This window comes from Primulina eburnea, chromosome 4, assembly GCF_022965805.1.
Source record: "Primulina eburnea isolate SZY01 chromosome 4, ASM2296580v1, whole genome shotgun sequence".
Taxonomy (NCBI): domain Eukaryota; kingdom Viridiplantae; phylum Streptophyta; class Magnoliopsida; order Lamiales; family Gesneriaceae; genus Primulina; species Primulina eburnea.
The window spans coordinates 8,260,276-8,280,773 of record NC_133104.1 but is presented as its reverse complement, the minus strand read 5'-3'; the positions used below and the strand labels follow the sequence as shown (position 1 = coordinate 8,280,773).

Below are 20,498 nucleotides of genomic sequence, written 5' to 3'. Positions count from 1 at the left end.
CTTATTAAAACACCTTAAAACATACTCATATTAATTTCTTAGACATAAACTCGAGCCAATGCATTACATTCAAAATTTCGTTTTAAAATTTGGAACAAAGTCTCGGTTTTAACACGAATAAACCCGAAACGCAACCAAACTTTCCCAAACTTAAACTATGACTTAAAGACACCTAACCATGCCTAAAACACCCATGTACAGACCATACAAGACCATCCAAAGCCCCCTACAACCCGCTAGAGTTTCTGCACCTAAGGACCGAAACCCTATCTCCATTCTCCAAGCCAGGCCCACACTAGTAGAAAAATCGAATTTTACTTCGGCAAACGTTACTTCGATAATAATAAATTACGAAGTAATACATTACCAATAACTTCAGTAATAACACAAGCGAAGTAAAATAATATATTTTACTTCGGATGTTTAAAAACACGGGCTTCACTATATTTTTTTATTATATTTTACTTCGGCATATCAATGTTGATGAAGTAAAAAATAAAGAAAATAAATTTATACCGAAGTAAAAAGATGAACCGATAGTTTAATTAAAAATATTACACAACACACTACAAGAGAGAGAAAGTGAAACCCAAATCCCCAATCTCTTAACCCTTCCCCTACTCCCGTCAGTGTTGCGTCCCGACTCCAATCACCACTGTGTGCTGTCCGACCACCGGAGATCGAAGTGCAGTAGCCAGAAACCTAGTTCCCCTAACCTTGCGCCTCCTTCCCTGCCTCAGATTGGAAGAACTTGCGCGAGTGAGAGCCCTGTTTCAGTCTTTTTCCGTGCGCGAGTTTGTCCTCTATTTTCGGTGTCGATTTCTTTGTTTTTTAGTGGTTTGTTGTTGAGAAGTCAAAGCCCTAATGTTTTCCCTGTTATCCCTGCGATTTCCAGCCACATTTAGCTCCGTCCAGTCGCGATTCCAGCGAGTTTTCCTGCTAGATACAACCTTTGCACCATCTTGAGACCACCACTGCCCGTTCAACTTAGATTCTTGGTGCATTTTAGCTTGAATTCTAGTCTATAGTTCAGGTATACAAGCTGTCTGGATTCGAGTTTTTTTCCAATCCGATTTAATGGTTTTCTTTGCGTTAGTAGCATAATATTGACGCATTGTTGGGTTGTTATATGTCCAGCTAGTATCCGAGAATGAGGTCCCTCCTTTTGTATTTTTCCGACTTGTATATGGTGTGCATGAAACAAAAAAGGAGTTATATTATTTACTCGTAGAAAAATGACCATTTTCCCAAGTAGTATGCATAGGACATGTATGAAGAAGGGTTTATATTATCAACGTGATCTATGCTTTCAAAATGAATGCATTTAATACCGATTTATATTATCATTTGTTTCTTTATTCATGACCTTTCACTTTCCCTCATGTTGATGGTAGGATCTAAATTGCATATCAAAGCTTTGGCAGATTACATAGTTCCTTTTTTGGAATGCCTCGTATGTATTCTATAGCGAGACTTCTAGGATCTAGATCATTACCATGGCTCATCCGTGCATTGTTAGACCATGTGTCAAATAAGGTATTGTTATCTGATCCTTCATGAATTCGCAAATGGACATGTTTCGTTAAACTTTTATTTATTACATGATGAGTTTACCTCTGTTGCCGTATCATCTTTCATTGTTTGCTTGTTGATTTCAATGTATGTCTGCTGAATGAGTACAAGCAAATGCTGCTTAAAGCTATCAACTAGGATTATAAATTGGTTGCCTTTTGAAACGTGTGTAGTGATGGTGGCAACCTTTTTTTTTCTAACGTTGGGTTTTCTGGTGGTAATGAGCTTGGTTGTAGTTGCATGGCTTGTTGTTCAATAGCAGCAGTACTAGCATGAGAGATTTGACTGACGTCATGTATGTTTTCCTGTTTATTCTGCTCGCAGTTGTAGTTTTTGGGAAGGATTTGATTGTATAAAACTGCCTTTTTAATCTCACCTCCATCTATATTTGTAGATCTTGTACCTAACAACAGTCCGCATTTACGCAAGTCTGGAAGCCGATCTGTTGTGTTTGATGTTGGCGAGAGAAGATTTATCCTACACTTTCTTTTAGACGTGGTTTTTCTCCTTTTTCACTGATTTATTCCATATATTAACTATGTTATGATGTTATCTGCCAGGTACAAATGAACTGGGAAATAGTGCTGAAGAAGATTTCTTACATTCCATAGTGTCAAATGTAATGAAGGGTATGAGTTCACCGTTGCCAAGTGTAGCTATTATGCCTTCTCCTGTTCTGCTATGGAGATTCAAGGTATCACTATAACCAGGTTTATCGGGTTAGTTATAAATATAATCTGGTCTCAAGTGATCTTTCGATTTATAACCTTCTTTGAATTTTTAATTTCCCGGGTATATCAACAATCTTTCATAATTGAGGGAAAGAGTATTATGATGAGTACATTTGGATATTCTGAGGTCCATTTACTTTTTTCATATATTTTTTTGGGTTGCTTGAAGAAAGGGGAACCATTAACAGGAAAAATGAGGGAGATTAACGATTTTTATTTTTCTCACTTTTTAGTTTGATAAAGTAGGAAATTGTAATTCGGCTACATGAGTAGAATTTTCATCATACATCATTACATTAGAAAATTATGAAAACCAACCTGAATGAGCTAGATGTAAAAATAAAGTATATTTAGAATTTGGGACGATGAGAAGTTCAAAATAAATAAAAAAATTTAGTAATCTGTTCTAAAATTATGAAACAGAAAGTCTCTCTCTTTACATGGGCAAAATGACTGGATTTGCAGAGAACTTTAGCGTGGTCAACAACTTTGCGACACTCCTTGTTATCATCTTGTACATCTCACAATTCCAAAATTGTCAAAAGTTATGAATCCTATGGCCATTTGAAGTTTTATCAATATATCACTTTTTTGTTCAGGCTTTTGTTGTTCTAAACTCTTTGGAATCATACTCACCTTGACTATTGTGTTGCTCAAATCACTGCATCAATGACATAGAATTACAGCTTTTGTTTGAATAATATATCTTTTTGTCCATCGCGTCATTTTTAATCTTACTTTATGTTCATGTATTGCTGTTTTTCATATGGGTATTCATTTGTTGCAAGGTCAGTGTTATACCTTAAAATGAATGTACACATGCTGATGCATGCATTCGATGTCTCTAGTATGTCTTTGATATGTCTTGGTTGCATGTATTTTGATTGGATGACTAAACCTCAAAAGTTTTGCATGATATATACTTCATTTCTAGTTGGCTCCTATTGAGTTTTTTTATGAATGACATTGCAGATTGGATGGGATTCTGTCATGAGAATGAGTGCAGATCTGAGGGATTTATTTTTGTATGAGGCTTTTTTGTATTATAATCCACTTCTTCTTATGGTGAGTGAATACAGATTGGATGGGATTCTGTCAATTTTTATTTGAAATAGAAGAATCTAATGTATTTTCTTTTTCAAATTTCAGTTTGTAGGATGCATCAAGAACCAATATTACACCCAATCTCAATATGACGAGGTCAGAAGTGAATGGAGTGAATTTGTTTACTCCTATGTAGGTGCTTAAATGGATGATGTATGTTGGGGATAAATATTTTGTTTGTCATTGTGGATTTTTGGATATACTTTTGGTTTTGTTGATACATTTTTGGGTTATCTGTGGATTGATGAATATGTAATTGTGGATTCGTGGATATTCATCATTTTTAGATGGATAATTTATGAATTTAATTATATTAGTGTATTAACAATTACTTCATCAAAATAAAAAATAATGAAGTGTAACAGGTAAATTACTTCGTTGTTATTTGCAAATTGTGAAGTAACATAATATTAAATACTTCTTCAATAAGAAATCAGACGAAGTGATAGAATTAATTTACTTCAACATTGTTCTGTAAAAGCGAAGTTGTTTTGCGCAATTACTTCATCAAAATACAAATTATTGAAGTCTTTCGAACCACTTACTTTGTCACTAAATGTAAATTGTGAAGTAACATAATATAAAATACTTCAACAAATAGGATAAATGCTGAAGTTATAGATTATATTTACTTCAACAAATAGGATAAATTATGAAGTTGTTTGTGACTATTACCTCACCAAAATACATAACTACGAAGTCTTTCAGATGAATTACTTCGTTACCCAATGTAAATTGTGAAGTAAAATATTATAAACTACTTCGCTAAATAATAATTAAGACGAAGTTATATATAATATATTACTTCGTTACTTACAATAATCGATGAAGTAAAACACATTTCTTACTTCGGCACCGGTCCAATTTTGGACCGGTTTTCCTTCGAAAACCGGCCAAAGACTTCAGTATTTTCAATCATACAACTTCGGTTATTATGCGAAGTAAAAGATACATCTATTACTTCACGTCCATATACTTCAGCACTTAACTACCTTATTACTTCATTGAATACTCGAAGTAAAAAGCGATTTTTCTACTAGTGATTACTTCATTGAATACTCGAAGTAAAAAGCGATTTTTCTACTAGTGCCATATCTCCACTTTAGCCCAAACCACGCCGGACCAGTCTCAAACCAACCACCCCTAGGACTTAACTGAACCCTCCTGGACCGACCAAGCCCCTGGCTATAACTCTGCTCGCTAGATGGCTCGAAAGCAACAAGCATGACCCTCGCGCGGCTCACCCATTTTGACCCAAGCCACACGCTACCACCAGCCGTATACGTGCCATCCCGAGCCTCTGTCTAGACCCACCAGGTTCTGAACTATGGCTCAAGTTGGTCCCATTCACACTGCCCCTCAACCCTTAACCGATCGAACCCAAGAATGAGCCAAACCAAGAAGATCCAATCGAACACCTACGAACATGTTCTAAATCTGATGTTCCACCTAAATCCATGATAAACCTATCGTAAATAACCTTCAAAATTCAATCCAAGCAGCCTCCTTCCAACAATACACAAAAACCATGAGGTGCATGTACATAAAACCATTATTTTCATGACAAAGCTCGTGTAAATTGTTTCAAGGCAATAAAGCTAATGTGTGGCATGCAAGATCAAATAAATTGTGTATTATGATGTGAAGGAGGCAAAAAATAAAGGTGGTTGGCGTTCCTTTGCATGTATACGCTCGAAAACGACGTAAATGGTACGAGAGACGAACACCGGAGGGACGATACAACGTTTCTTTGAAAGATCCTTGCAAAAATGATCAAAAGTTGTTGTGTTTTCTTGTGTGGGGTGCGGCCCAGAGGACTGGGGAGGAGGCTAGGGTTTGAGCGAATATTTGATAATAAAATGAGTAAATATTTTGGCAAATGTTTTTAAAATAGTGAGGTGTAGTGGGCTTGGCCCAAAAATCTACTAAAACAAACCCATTAGACCCAATAACACGCATGCAAAATATTTTATTTTAGTACGTTTTCAAAATATTACCCGAACCCTAAAAAAGTTATCCGTTTTGCTAAAAATCGACTATCAGTTTAAAATATAGCTCGACATGTTAAAATATCATAAATCCTTATTTTCGAAAATCACCTATCAAACACATCATATAATAAGTAATTAAAAATAATTATTTAATAAAAACTTTTTCCCTTAAACTGTTCCTGGTCTCCATTTCTCGTTCGAGCATCAAATAATGCCAAAAGCCCGATATTATGCAATTATAGTAAACCATATCATATAATCATAAAATCATGTAATAACCATACATTAAATGCATTTAAAACATCTAATTAAGCTTTTTTAATGATATTTTATATTTGCATGCAATTATGTTACGTCGTTTGAATTTCTAGACCTTACACGATAAGTGATAACTACTTGAAAAGTTCGATGGAGGGTTGTTCAGTGCATCATTGAATGATCATCCATCTGTATGAATATAAATCTTCATGTACTTACCGATTAAACATGATGTTTACTTCACAGATGATAGTCTAAATCTCGAGCGATCTTTATCCTTATTTTAGACGGCTGAATCAAGTACTCGAGACCTGTTTAAAATATACAGTATGTTTCTAATGAGTTTCATGATTTTACGTTGAGAGACGGACCTCAAGGTATCTATTGTATATTTATGAATTTTATCTATGCGCTCAGATAATATGAGTATACATATCTCATGATACCTATTGTATATTCATGAACTTTATCTATGCAACTTGTATGATTATATATATAAAATAAATGTTATAAAAAGATAAAATCATAAAATATTATTAAAATAAAAATTGTTTTACATAAAATTTTATAAAACACAAACTACAAATTAGCTCGTTTCGACACCAACTTTAACAACTTTTTATCCGTGTCATGTCGACAATTTCTATTGGAAATTTCCAATATTTAGTTACTCTCGTCCCCAACTATATAAATTTCACTTTTCTTTGCTGATTAAAATTCTTGCACACGCACGCATACTGCCACATTATGTACAAATTACACACACATAATAAAATCTGAGCAGCAGAATATTATTACTGCGGAAATATCAGAAATCACAGAAGAAGAGGACTAATCCCTCAGCTATCATATTCACACCTCACTGTACATAGATCCTATTCTTCAACCTCAATTTTCCTCTATATATCACGTGTGGTGGAAATTTCTTAGTCTTAAATTATCAACGCTTCTTGGATGGAGAATTATAACTCATGTTACAGAAGAAATGATCCGGTGAATTTGCCTCCGGGCTTCAGATTCCACCCGACTGACGAAGAACTCGTGACTTACTATCTGTTGAAGAAGGTCGTCGACTGCAACTTCACCGGCGGAGCCATTACAGAAGTTGATCTTAACAAATGCGAGCCCTGGCATCTTCCCAGTAGGCAGTTCAATAAAATCTTCGTGGACAAAATTTTCAGTTGATTTTCTAATTTTAAACGTGTACGTGTTTTGTTCAGGCAGAGCAAAAATGGGGGAGCAAGAGTGGTACTTCTTCAGTACACGGGGGAAGAAATACCCAACAGGGTTGAGGACGAACCGGGCAACGGAGGCGGGTTATTGGAAGGCTACAGGAAAAGACAGAGAAATTTACTGCTCCAAAACTCGGGCACTGGTGGGGATGAAGAAAACCCTAGTTTTCTACAGGGGCAGAGCTCCCAGGGGAGAGAAGAGCAACTGGGTTATGCATGAGTATCGCTTTGAAGGAAAACTTGCACATCATTATTCAGCCAGAAACTTCAAGGTACGCAACACCGAATTCTGAAATTTCTAAACTAATTTGACAGAATTGATGGCCAAATAGTGTATATTTCATTGACTTCTATAGAAGATAGTCGCTGTTGCACAAAAATATGGTCATTGAAGTTACATTTGATCGAAACTTATCCTTTTGAAAATTACCCATTTGTGTGGGCACGTTAATCTAGTCTCTTATATTTCAGGACGAGTGGGTGATTTGCCGAGTGTTTCAGAAAAATGTCACCAGAGGCAAGTTGCAGACCACCGTCATCAACCTCATCTCCCTTCCGCCGCTTCTCGATCCCTCCACCGACCACGGGAGCTGTTCCTACGAAGGTGGCGACGCCAATAATATCATGGAGTGCGTGCCCTGTTTCTCCAGTACACCAGCAACAATATCCAGTTTCAATCACAGTTCCATCTTCGACCTCCTGCCACTGCCAAATGCCACACCATTTCCTAATTGCCTGGGGGCCTTGGAGGATATCAATATTCAGCAGCCACTCTATTTCTCTGCGGTGGCTCCACCGTCCATGCACAGAAGCGGAAGTGATTACGGCGGCTGTGTCAGCCAGTGGCCCTCGGCGGATATTCAAGAAATGGTCCATACTGAGCTTGATTGCATGTGGAATTATTGATCAACTTTTAACCTATTGTCTACTAATGTTACTTAATCAGGTCTCGTCATGCGTTCGTGTCTAGTAATCAGTGATCATCGTGTCCTTTCTTTTGAACTAATCACGTTTTATCGTTAATAATTCGTTAAAATCTATATATTATATTATTGAGTGTAAGTATATTGAAGCATTTATGTACTATTAATTATTTATCTATCAATTAAAAATTAATTTTTAAAATTGTGAAAATACTCCAGTTTAAATTTATAAACTTAAGTTTAACGATAAATAATTTTAATTACTATAGTTATATTTTAGGAAAATTAATTTTTGTATCCATTAACTTGTCCTATTTAGAGTTTTAGTCCATTATTAATTTGTCAACCTTAGGTCATCGAGATAGTGGAATAAATTTAGATTCCAGCTATTTTATTACAACTGCTGAAATAGTTCTGGAAAATTTCTCATTTCACGTCACTGCAGTAATTTTCGGTGTCACTTTATCATTTTTCCAACTTCATGTCAATATTATGACGAAGTAAAACTAAAAGTAAAAAAATTCTTATCTATTATACTAATACATATTACACTAAGGGGTTTTTTTTTATTATTTTGTTTTATCTAAAATAATGAGTTTGAATAATATAAGTATAAACTAAGAATGACAAGGAGTCGAATTTAAATCTACACTCATCTTTCCTCAATCCATATCCAAATCAACGAGTTCGGCTAACTCAAACCGTCACACATTTATATTGATACTATTTATTTATCTTTTTATTTTATCTTGTAAATTTATAACAAAAACTACGTAAAAAGATTTAAAATAAAGTTTTTCGTTTAAAAAAACCAACATAATCAAATTAACTAGACAATAACTCTTATCCTACTTCGACATATTTCGTGAAAGAGTAGGTCTCTTATGAGACGGTCTCACGAAGTTTTATCTGTGAGACGGGTCAATCCTACCGATATTCACAATAAAAAATAATACTCTTGACATATTAAGTAATATTGTTTCATGGATGACCCAAATAAGATATCCGACTCACAAAATACAACCCATGAGACCGTCTCATACAAGTTTTTGCCTTTGTGAAATTGTTATTTCTCTTTAAATATAGGACAACTTGATATATTGATCATGCTATGCAATTACGATCATATATTTTGTGAAGTCTAAGTTTGCTAGTTTCATGTGCGTGTGTGTGTGTGTGTTTTTTTTGGGGCAATTTAGTTATTTTTTTGACATGACGCTGATGTAGCATTGACCTAGTGTCATCATGATACTGACGGACGTAAGCAGTGCCATATCAACACTTTGATATGAAAAAATCTTAAAATTATCAAAAATTAAAAAATATAAAATTAGCAATGAAATTTGATAATACAGAAAAATACAAATGACAAAAAAATAAAACTTATTGTATATTATTGATATTCAGATCCCATAATTATGTGAGTTACTTGGAGCTTGGAAGCCCTTCGAACTCCAAGTTTAAATAATGATAAATGACATATTCTTTTATAAAATAATGATTCTTATTTGAATGGATACTTATAGTCGCCCCTTGAGATGATTAAGGATGCGATGATAAATTGAAAGACAATGATAACATAACTATTTTTAAAAATCCAATTATTATAAAATTGACAAAAACTTGTGTGAGACGGTCTTACGGGTCTTATTTTGTGAGACAGATCTTTTATTAAGATTATCCATGAAAAAATATTAATTTATATGCTAAAAATATTACTTTCTATTGTGAATAGCCGTAGGGTTGACCGTCTCAAAGATAAAGATTCGTGAGACCGTCTCACAAAAGACCTACTATATAAAATTTGAGTCAAACGTTGGATGATGCAACCATAATTTGTAGGGATTATTTTGTCAAGATAGATGTGAAGCACAACGTAAATGGAGACATGAGGAAACAAACCATTAAATTGGTCGATCACACGAATGTCAAACTCACATGGGGTTGTCCAGAAACTGAGCATGCATTCACCCTAAATCTTCAAGGGACAGATTATTAATGTCGATTGCTTCGTTGATTTAAATCATCAACGTATAGCATGAAATATGGTCCCCCGCCGGAAATTTTTACTACGATGGTCCTAATGTCTTTAAGATATATGGATGGACTTCGGTTCATCGAGTTTTTTATATATATACACACACACATATATATATATACTGTATATATAGTAAATATATATAGTAATTATACTACACTATATATATATATATATATATATATAGTACATATATATATATATATATATATATATATATATATAGTAAATTTAATAGATGATTGTCACCTCATCGGTGCTCACCTCACTGCAAGAAATTAGACATTCAACCACACTCAAAAGACAACGATTTTATCAGAAACCGTTGTCTTTTTCCTTTTAACAACGGTTTTAAAACCGTTGTCTTTGTGAATATTTTCTTTGTCAAAGACAACAAATTTTTAAAAACCGTTGTCTTTTTTATGTGTCAACGACAACGGTTTTAGTTGTCTATGAGCGTGTTTTTTGGTTGCTAAGACAATGGTCAAAACTGTTGTCTTTGTGCTGATTTTTTATTTAGCTAAGTAAAACCGTTGTCTTTTATGGGTTACGACAACGGTTTTAATACCGTTGTCTATGAGCGCGTTTTTATGTAGCTAAGACAACCGTTTTGTCTATTAACGTCAGAAATTAATCTTGTATGTAGCTACGACAACGTTTTTATGTTGGCTAAGACAACATTTTTTTATATCCAATAAGTGAGTGTCACCTCATAAGTGTGTATCGTGGGTGTGCAACACACACATACATATATATAAGTTAGTTTTTTAAAGTAGTGATCACCCTATAGAAATTACTATTTTTCATTTGATTTGGTGAAGTATCGGTGAAATTACAATTTACAAGTATACACTCATTATTTAAATTTGAATTTATAATAAAAAAATATTTCAAAATATAATAATAATATACACTCGAATAGTGGACTAGTTAATATAAATTTGGTAATTTGAATTTATAATAAAAAATATTTCAAAATATAATAATAATATACACCCGAATAGTGGACTAGTTAATATAAATTTGGTCGTGTAAGTTATCAAAATTTGATCTTAATATAATAAATTGGTTCTTTTCGTATTTTTAATTTTTTCTCGAGTTCTACAAGTAGTTGAATATTGGTGACATGATGTTGATTATTATAACATGACTACATGTAATGCTAATGTTCAGCTCCATGTTCACCAATTAGACATAAAAAATAAAAGTACAAAAGAAGTCTACATATTGCACTAAGATTAAACTTTTACAATTTACATAAAAAAAAGGCCAATGTAATTTTTCAGTTAATATATGTGTTGTGTATTACATATAAAGATTAAGACCATTCTACAAGTTATCACACATGGTTTAGGTTTTTTGGTTTAATATATCTGAGAAGTATGAAATAATTTCAATCTTTAATATTTTGTAATTTTTCTTTTGTTTTTGTTTGTGTGATGTAAATAGAAATGTAATCGTTATTATTATTGGTTCGTGTATAGTTTAGATGTGGAAAAATTATAATTTTAATTGTGTAGACATATTTTAGATTTTGGTCTTATAACTTGTCCATATTTGATTTTCATATAATAACTTGGATTTTTTCCCTCTTTTTTCGGCCCGAAGCCACTAAATAATCGAATATTTCTTATTTAATACTGATATTAACATATGTAGCTCTTGTAGTGAGAATAAACATATGTTACACATATTTAAAAAAAATCTGAACAAACACAGGGAAAAATAAAGCAAATTGACAATCAATATTCCAAAATAGGATGAAATAAACTTGTTGTTTTCTTTTTTGCCCCCTTAAATAATGTCTATAATAAAGGCTTTATCCTCACCACATGAGTTATGTAGGAGAGTATCTTTCAAAATAAGCAATATATGGCGAATTTAGTGGTTGTGGACGAAAAAATAATAAGTTATTGGATGAAAATCAAACAATAACAAGTTAGTGAAATACTATAGACCGATCAGTCTATGTAATGTATGCTGCAAAATTGTATCTCGGTCCCTCACCAATCGTTTCAGAAAAGTTCTCTCGAAAATTATAGAGGATTCCCAGAGTGCCTTTATTCCAGGACGCCTAATTACAGTGTTGGAAACTAGATTCTGGAGTTTGACAAAACATAAATCAATCGATTAACAAAATATGAACCAACTGCTACGCGCAAGCAAAATTCGGCAACTGAACGTGTCAACTGAAATCAGCTGATACAATGATACAGAGTTAACTGATCAGTTGGAACTGATCAGTTAAAACATTCAGCCGAATGCCTTAAAGCTAAGTATCCCTCAACTGAAGATGTCTCGGGAAAGAACAAAGAAGACATAACAGCTTCAAGAAGCGCTGCACAACAACCAAGACTACTTAGAACAACGCATTCCGGCCAAAGCAATTAAGACGCCGAATTACAATAAATGTTTAGAAGGAATAATCAAGTGGAAACCAACGGATACAAAGATTCAAATTTATCTCAAGTTACCGTTGGAAAAGAAGAGTATAAATATGGTAGAAGAAGGAAGGAAGAAAAACTAACTATACACGATTCAAAACTTGCTGTTACTCTGTCAAAATCTCAGCTCACTCTTACTTGATTTATTCGTAGCAATCAAGGCTACAAGTTGAGCAAATTAGCACTCTGTAATATTTGTTAATTCAATAGTGCTAAGATCAGTTACGCACAGAGATCATTTTGTAATACTAAGAGTTTCGGCAGTGGGTAAGTCCTAACTGAAGTGAGTCTGTACAAGTGTTGTATTGGATCAAAGTCTTTTAGTGGAAATCCTATCTTTGTGATAGAAGAGGTGACGTAGGAGTAATTGAATTCTCCTAACATCCAGAAACAATCCTTGCGTATTTTATTTCAGTTTTTGTATTCTATCTGTCAGTCAGTTACCTTCCGCAACTATCTCAGTTTAACTGATTGATATTGACCAACAAGATTCCGAGAATCAGTTTGTCACCAAACTGAACTCAAAAATTCGAAAAGACCAATATTAATTGAGAGTGTTTATTCAACCCCCCCTTCTAAACACTCTTGACACGTCAATCGATCCTATCAAGTGGTATCAGAGCAGTTGAATCTTGTTCTTGAATACTTCTGATCTATAAATCTGCTAACATGACTTCATTCAATAAAATTCCTATGTTCTCAAGAGAAGATTTCGATGACTGGAAAATTAGAATGCGGGCTCACTTAGCTGCACAAGATGATGACATATGGTATGTCATAACAGACGGACCCATGAAGATTCTAAAAGCAAATACAGCAATTGCCATAACTGAAGGGGCACCACAGAGAATTCAAAAACCCAGAAAAGAGTGGACAACTGAGGATAAAAGAAAAGCCAATCTTGACATTGTGGCCAAAGATACTCTATACAAAACACTGGACAAAGCAACATTCAACAAAATAAAGATGTGCAAACAACAAAAGAAATTTGAGAAAAGTTGATTCAGTTATATGAAGGAAATTACCAAACAAAAGAAAATAAACTCTTTGTTGTTGTTCAGAAATTTGACAATATCAAAATGAAGGTTGGAGAATCAATGAATGAGTATGATGAAAGGGTGAGCAATATTGTAAATGAATTAAATGCACTCGGAAAAGTGTATACTAACAAAGAGGTTGCACTAAAAGTGATGAGAGGTCTTCCAAAGGAATGGGATGTCAAAACTATGGCTATGAGAGAATCTAAAGACTTGAACCAGATCGAACTTCATGAACTATTTGCTGATTTAAAGGCTTATGAATTTGAATTGCAGAGCCGAGAAGGAGAACCATTTACTCCTACAGCTACAACTGCTCTAGCAGCTGTAAGAACTGAATCAACTAGTTCAGTCGAGAAATCTGCCGATCAGTTAAGCAATGATGCTATGTCATTATTCATCAAAAAGTTTGGGAGGTTCATGAGAAAGAACCAAGGAAACTTTCAGAAGCAATACCAGAGAAACAACTCCAAAGAAGAAATAAATGCTTGCTACAATTGTGGCAAAACAGGTCATTATATTGCTGACTGTCCTAAACCTAAAAAGGACAGTCAAGGATCAACTGACAGAAAAAAGAAATCATATGAGCATAAGAGAAGACCCAGAGATGATAAGAAAACCTACAGAAAGAAACATGAGGTTCTATTAGCTGAAGAGAACAAATCCAAATGGGCAGAAACTGATAGTGACGAATCCAAACCAGAAGCTCATATAGCTCAAGTGATGAAGAGGAAGTCAAATGTCTAATGGCCAATGATACAGAAGCAGAATCTACTAGTCAACAGATATTTGATTTAGTTCAACTGATTTTACACGAGAAGAACTAATTTTAACATTGCACGAAATGGTAAATGAGTACCAGAAACTTGCATCATCATTTGAGGAAATAAAGTCAAAGCAAAATGATCCCATGGACAATGAAATTAAAACTGTTGAATCAGTTGATGAATTAAGTCTAAAAAGAGAGATTGCTGATCTGAGAGAAGAAAGAAACAAAGATAAGTCATTAATTCAAAAGTTAATACTTGAAAACTCAGAACAATCTAAACTCATTCAATCTTGGAATAAGTCATCTACTGCACTGAATGAGATGCAAAATTCACAAAAATCAGTTTCTGATAAGACTGGTTTAGGATTCAATAATCAAGGAGAAACGTTTTCAAATGATGCTCAACCAAAGCTGACAATGAACAAAGGGAAGTACATTCACTTTGTCAAATCAGCAGTGGTACACGAACAAATTGAGCAGAGTAAACTGATTGAACAATCTACTGAGAATTTAAACAAGGCTAGAAGATATGAGTTTGGCTATAGCCAAAATCTTTCAACTGATTCACAAAGCGGGTCATCAAAAAGATTTCACAAAAACTATTCGAATGGCTATGTCAATTACTATAACTGCAAGCCAGTTCAGAAGAGATACAGACTGAACAATCAGTTGAATAAGACTAAAACACATACTATATCATTTGTACATTACTCTTCAAGTACACAAAAGCCAAGAAAAGCCATTTGGAATACAGCTACTGGAAAGTCAGTTAGACTAATCCAAGTATGGGTTCCAAAGGGACTAATAAGTTTTGGACCCAAATAGATATGGGTACCAAATCATATTATGTGTGTGCTTGCAGGCAACAGGTACAGATAAAAATTCAATATGGTATTTGGAAAACGGTTGCTCACGACATATGACAGGAGATGCAAGTATGCTATCTCAACTGATCAAATATAGTGGTCCAAACATCAGTTTCGGAGATAATTCCAAAGGTAAAACCGTGGGAAATGGTAAGCTTATCCATGGTAACTTTACTATTAAAGATGTTTTATTAGTAGAAAATCTGAAGTATAACTTGATTAGCATCAGTCAGTTATGCGACAATGGATTCTCGGTACAGTTTGATAAAAATTCATGCTCAGTTAAAACATCAACTGATGAAATCATACTAACTAGCAAACGATGTGGAAACACATATAAAGTCAGTTGGAATGACCAGCCTTATGCACCAGTTTGCTTTATTGCTTCAAAATCATCTAAAAACTGGTTGTGGCATAAAAGGTTAAATCATTTAAATTTTAAATCCATTGCCTATCTGAGTAAACATGAACTTGTAACTGGTTTGCCCAAAATAGATTTTTCAAAAGAAAAACTTTGCTCAGCATGTCAGTATGGAAAACAAGTACGATCTTCTTTCAAAAACAAGGGCTATAAATCTTCATCCCGACTGCTTAGAACTATTGCACATGGATCTCTTCGGTCCTATACCAGTCATGAGCTTAGGAGGAATGAAATACACCTTCGTGGTCGTAGATGATTTTTCAAGATTTACTTGGGTTATCTTTCTCAAATCCAAAGACCATACGGCTGCACAACTAATTAAACTCTTCAAAAGACTTTTAAATGAAAAATCAGTTGGGATTGATCGAATCAGATCTGATCGAGGAACTGAATTCATCAATCAAACACTTTCAAGCTTTTTAGAAAATGCTTGAATCAAGCATGAGCTCTCAGCAGCCAGAACGCCTCAGCAAAATGGTGTAGCTGAGAGAAGAAATCGGACCCTTAAAGAAGCTGCTAGAACAATGCTTGCTGATTCTGGTATTTCTCAACGTTTTTGGGCAGAAGCAGTAAACACTGCGTGTTATACTCAGAACAGATCAATGATTAATAAGAATCATATGAAAACACCATATGAGATCTGGCATGGAAGAAAAAGTATAATCACTTATTTCAAAATATTCGGCTGCAGATATTTTATTCATGATAATGGTAAAAATTATTTAAAAGCATTTGCTGTCAAAGCTGCAGAAGGAATATTCCTTGGATATTCATCAGTCGGTATAGCTTATATAGTCTTTAATAAGAAAACTTTAAATGTTGAAGAATCTGCGCATGTTGATTTTGATGAAACTGCACTAACTGATAAGCCAACTGATCAAGTTGAGCTAGCTGATCGATTTTCAGATATCAGTTTGGAAGATGATGACAAAGATGAAAATCATAATAATCAAAACATCTTTCAAACACCAGAACCAGAGATATTGGATCAATTAAATGAGCAGGAAGTCAATGCTGACAATCAGTTATTAAAAGAAAATGATAACATTCAAATATCAGCTAACGAGGCATCAACTGAAGCTGAAAACTGCATTCAGTTAGCAACTGAAGAAGTTGCTGATGCAACAAATGCTGAGTACAGATGGAGAAAATCACATCCACCAGAATTGGTAATAGGAAATCCATCTGATTCAGTAAGAACTCGCAATCAAATGTTAAATTTATTTATTCATTCAGCCTTTGTCTCACAACTGGAACCAAAGAAAACTGATGAAGCTCTTGCTGATCCTAACCGGGTAAATGCTATGCAAGAAGAGCTGAATCAGTTCACTCACAATAATGTCTGGAACTTAGTTCCAAGACCAACCTCAAAAACCATTATAGGTACAAAATGGGTGTACAGAAATAAACTGAACGAGGATGGTTCAGTTATACGAAACAAAGCAAGATTAGTAGCACAAAGATACAGACAGGAAGAAAGTATCGACTATGATGAGACGTATGCTCCAGTTGCAAGATTGGAAGCAATCAGAATATTTCTTGCTTATGCATCTCACAAAAACTTCAAAGTTTACTAGATGGATGTGAAGAGTACATTCCTAAACGGTCAGTTATAAGAAGAAGTATATGTCGAACAACCTCCAGGTTTTGTAAATCACAAACTTCCTTATCATGTATACTATTTGAACAAAGAATTATATGGTCTTAAACAAGCTCCCATGGCTTGGTACGAAACTCTTTCAAAATTCCTAACTGATCATGACTTTACAGTCAGATCAGTTGATAAGACCTTGTTCAAATTTACTAAAAATAATCATATTCTATTAGTTCAAATTTATGTTGATGATATAATATTTGGGTCAACTAACCCCAAATTGTGTGAAAAGTTTGCTAAGTTAATGCAGGACAAGTTTGAAATGAGCATGATGGGTGAACTGACATTATTTCTTGGACTGCAAGTGAAGCAACTGGAAACTGGTATATTAATTAGTCAAACAAAATATACAAAGGAGTTGCTAAAGAAATTTGGTATGGAATCATGCTCAGCTGCAACTACTCCCATGAGCTCATCAGTTAAACTAGATACTGACGAAGGGGGAATATCAATAGAGGCGAAATTATATAGAGGATTAATAGGTTCATTGTTGTACCTAACAGCCAGTCGACCTGATATTGTTTTTGCTGTCTGTATGTGTGCCAGATTTCAAGCAAATTCTAAGCAATCACATTTCTCATCGGCTAAAGAATTCTGAGATATCTTAAGGACACGCAAAATGTTGGGCTATGGTATTCCAAAGACTCCACCTTCAATTTAGTTAGATATTCAGACGCAGATTATGCAGGATATAGGCTTGATCGCAAAGGTACAAGTGGATCTTGTCAGTTCTTAGGAGACAGACTGATCTCTTGGTTCAGCAAGAAGCAGAAATACATAGCTACCTCAACAACAGAAGCAGAATATCTTGCTAGCTGGTAGCTGTTGTGTACAACTGATCTGGATTCAGCAACAACTGAAGGATTATGGAGTCAAGTCAACTGAATCGCCCATATTTTGTGATAATACCAGCACAATTGCCATCACTTATAATCCAGTTCTTCACTCAAGGACCAAGCATATAGATGTCAGGCATCACTTCATTAGGGATCATGCTTTAAAGAAGGATATTCGACTAGAATATATTTCAACTGAACTGCAAGCAGCTGACATCTTCACAAAACCATTACCCGAGGCTAAGTTTTCTTACATTAGAAATATTCTTGGTTTAATTGATTTATCTTAGAAATTATTAGTAATATTGCTTCACTAATAGAATTATATGCAGAAAATAAGAACATAACAAATTGAAAATAACACTTCATTAAGAATACCAACGTTCCCATTTTACAGAAGATATCATGGCATCAACTGAATCTAGCCATGCACTAACCCAATCATTTAACTCATAAATTCGAATTCTAGCAAATGCCCTAGATTTCGAAATCTTATCAATTACATGTCACTCCTTCCATAGCAATGCCTCCAAAAGACATTTGTCTTCAACCAAATCTCTAACATGCCTAATTTCAAAATGTTCAAGGTATTTCAGTGCTCTTGCCTCCTGAGCACGAGTAGGAATAGCCCCACAGTCACTCACCCTCTTCAACTCATGAATCTTTTCCCATGTTGATAACACCTTCTGAAAGACATATCTCTCCATCTTTCTCTTGATATCTGTTAAACGAGGGGTTGACTGCTCAGTCACATGAACATGAGTGATGCTGCATGCATCAGAATCAGACATATTGAAATATTTTTGAACTGATATTGCATCACATTTTTATCAGTATCATCTTATTTATAGGAAAATGACGTTGGAGAAGCTGAAGAGTCTCAAATCAATTAAAGCGTCTTTCATATTTACCGAGGACTTTTAAGTTATCAGTCGTTCATTGTCAACTGACACCAGTTTGACTTTTATTAATAGTTGTTTAAATAGTATCAATTCATGATTAACTTGTGATAGTTAGTCTCAACTGAAAAAGTTCATCAAGCTAGAAGCAATTGTGATGAAAGTAGTTAAAGCTGCTACAATTCCCCAGGCATTAGAAAGGTAAAAATATTTCTTTGATCAGATTCGAGTCAAAAAGCTAACAAGAATGGTAGCAAAGTTGAAGTCCAACTATAATCCCACAAGTCCAACTGCATACAATGATAGAGCTGTGTTCACTCAACTGGACACAGATCTTAGTAATCTGCAAAGAGAAATCAGATTTTGGGAAGAAGATCAGGAATTAGTCCTTCATGACAAACCCCTCAAATCATATACTGAGAAAGATTTATCCTCTTCTCCACCAAAAGAACCATCTCCACAAAAGGCAACTGAAGAACCAGTTCAGGGATTGCCACAATCCTCTCAGACAGAACAACAGCTATATTCTGAAGCAGAACTATCCTTGGCAAACATTGATGAAATCATTCAAGCTGTTGCCTTGAAAGCTCAGCTAGAGGAAATACAGTCTTACTCAGTTACCCATTCAGCTGAACAACCAGAGCAAGAAATCAAGATATCATCTGAAGCACCAGCTGAGTCACTTATTGCTGAAAAATTTATATCTGCTCAAACTGAAGATCAAACTGAAGTGCCAAATCAAACCTCAGAACAAGAAATAATTGAATCGGAAAAAGCTCAAACTGAAGCACCAGTTCAGCAAGAAAGTTCTGCTGAACAAGATATTCAAACTGATGAACAAGCAAAACCCTCAGAACAAGAAACTGCTGAACATGTAGAAGGTCAGTTGCTTACAGAATCAAAGGAGCAAGAACAAAGATCAGTCAATTCTCCACAGGAGTCTCCTATGTATGAACCATCCATCTCCATCATTCAGCCAGACAGTCAATTTCTTGATCAAAACCAATGTTCATCATCTCAACTTCAAGAAAACATTTCAGCTCAGCCTATGGCTGGAACAATGGAAACTAATCAAGCATTAGTTCTTTTTGAACAAGCATCGAAGCATTCAGGAACGCCCAGTCAGCGACCTCCAATTCAATCCACAGAAATGGATGTTGTTCTTGAAGAAATCCAGAACATACAGTACAATATGCAGCAGATGCTCCATGAAATCAAGAAAATTCAATTAGAACAATTGTCAAATTGGATTCTTCGACTGAATTTGATTCGGCAAAACTAAATGCTCTTCAAGCCAACATGGACTCTCTTAGCAGAACTGTGCATGAAATAAAGAAGGGGCTACCTAACTCACTCTTTACAACTCAGGACGTAATCAGTAAAAGAGTTGAGCGACTGGAAACTTCTGTTTCAAATAAAATAGAATTGCTACAGACCTCCCTCACAACTGTTGCCACAAGTATCTCTTCAGATGTAAAACTTCTTTCCATTGACGTTCGAAGGTTATCAGACAAAATGGAGTTGTTTGACAAAAAAAGGGAAGAACAGCTGATGAAGAACAACTGAAGAAGAAGAGCAGCTGAGGAAGAACAACTGAAGAAGAAATCAGATTATTAGAATCAAAGAAATCAGATTATTAGAATCAACTGATACTTTCAGAATTTTATGTTATCTACAAGGAATCCAGTGATCTTATGACTCAGTTGCGCAATCTATTATGTTA

The 20,498-nt window shown here is 34.6% G+C and overlaps 1 protein-coding gene and 1 long non-coding RNA gene across 5 annotated transcripts; both read left to right on the top strand.

Annotated features, from left to right (window-relative positions):
* The first annotated feature begins 422 nt into the window (after positions 1 to 422).
* On the top strand, positions 423 to 3,723 carry LOC140830849 (uncharacterized). Of its 4 annotated transcripts, none has more exons than XR_012117692.1 (7): positions 423 to 759; positions 896 to 1,033; positions 1,395 to 1,867; positions 1,967 to 2,032; positions 2,133 to 3,091; positions 3,276 to 3,368; positions 3,453 to 3,723. It is a non-coding gene; the product is annotated as an uncharacterized lncRNA (long non-coding RNA). The 4 variants fall into 4 exon arrangements; XR_012117689.1 differs by having other exon boundaries at positions 432 to 812; XR_012117691.1 differs by having other exon boundaries at positions 473 to 812; positions 1,809 to 1,867.
* Positions 3,724 to 6,425: 2,702 nt separating this feature from the next.
* On the top strand, positions 6,426 to 7,863 carry LOC140829765 (protein CUP-SHAPED COTYLEDON 2-like). Its single transcript, XM_073193055.1, has 3 exons — positions 6,426 to 6,797; positions 6,877 to 7,160; positions 7,360 to 7,863. The coding sequence occupies exons 1-3, from the start codon at positions 6,611 to 6,613 to the stop codon at positions 7,792 to 7,794; spliced, it is 906 nt and encodes a 301-aa protein (XP_073049156.1). The 5' UTR covers positions 6,426 to 6,610; the 3' UTR covers positions 7,795 to 7,863.
* Positions 7,864 to 20,498: the final 12,635 nt, after the last annotated feature.

Excerpts from the sequence above, each read along its gene's own strand:
- LOC140829765 (XM_073193055.1), top strand. The coding sequence starts at position 6,611 with ATGGAGAATTATAACTCATGTTACAGAAGAAATGATCCGGTGAATTTG. Across the intron at positions 6,798-6,876 it reads CGAGCCCTGGCATCTTCCCA|GCAGAGCAAAAATGGGGGAG; the intron begins GTAGGCAGTTCA and ends TGTTTTGTTCAG. Across the intron at positions 7,161-7,359 it reads ATTCAGCCAGAAACTTCAAG|GACGAGTGGGTGATTTGCCG; the intron begins GTACGCAACACC and ends CTTATATTTCAG.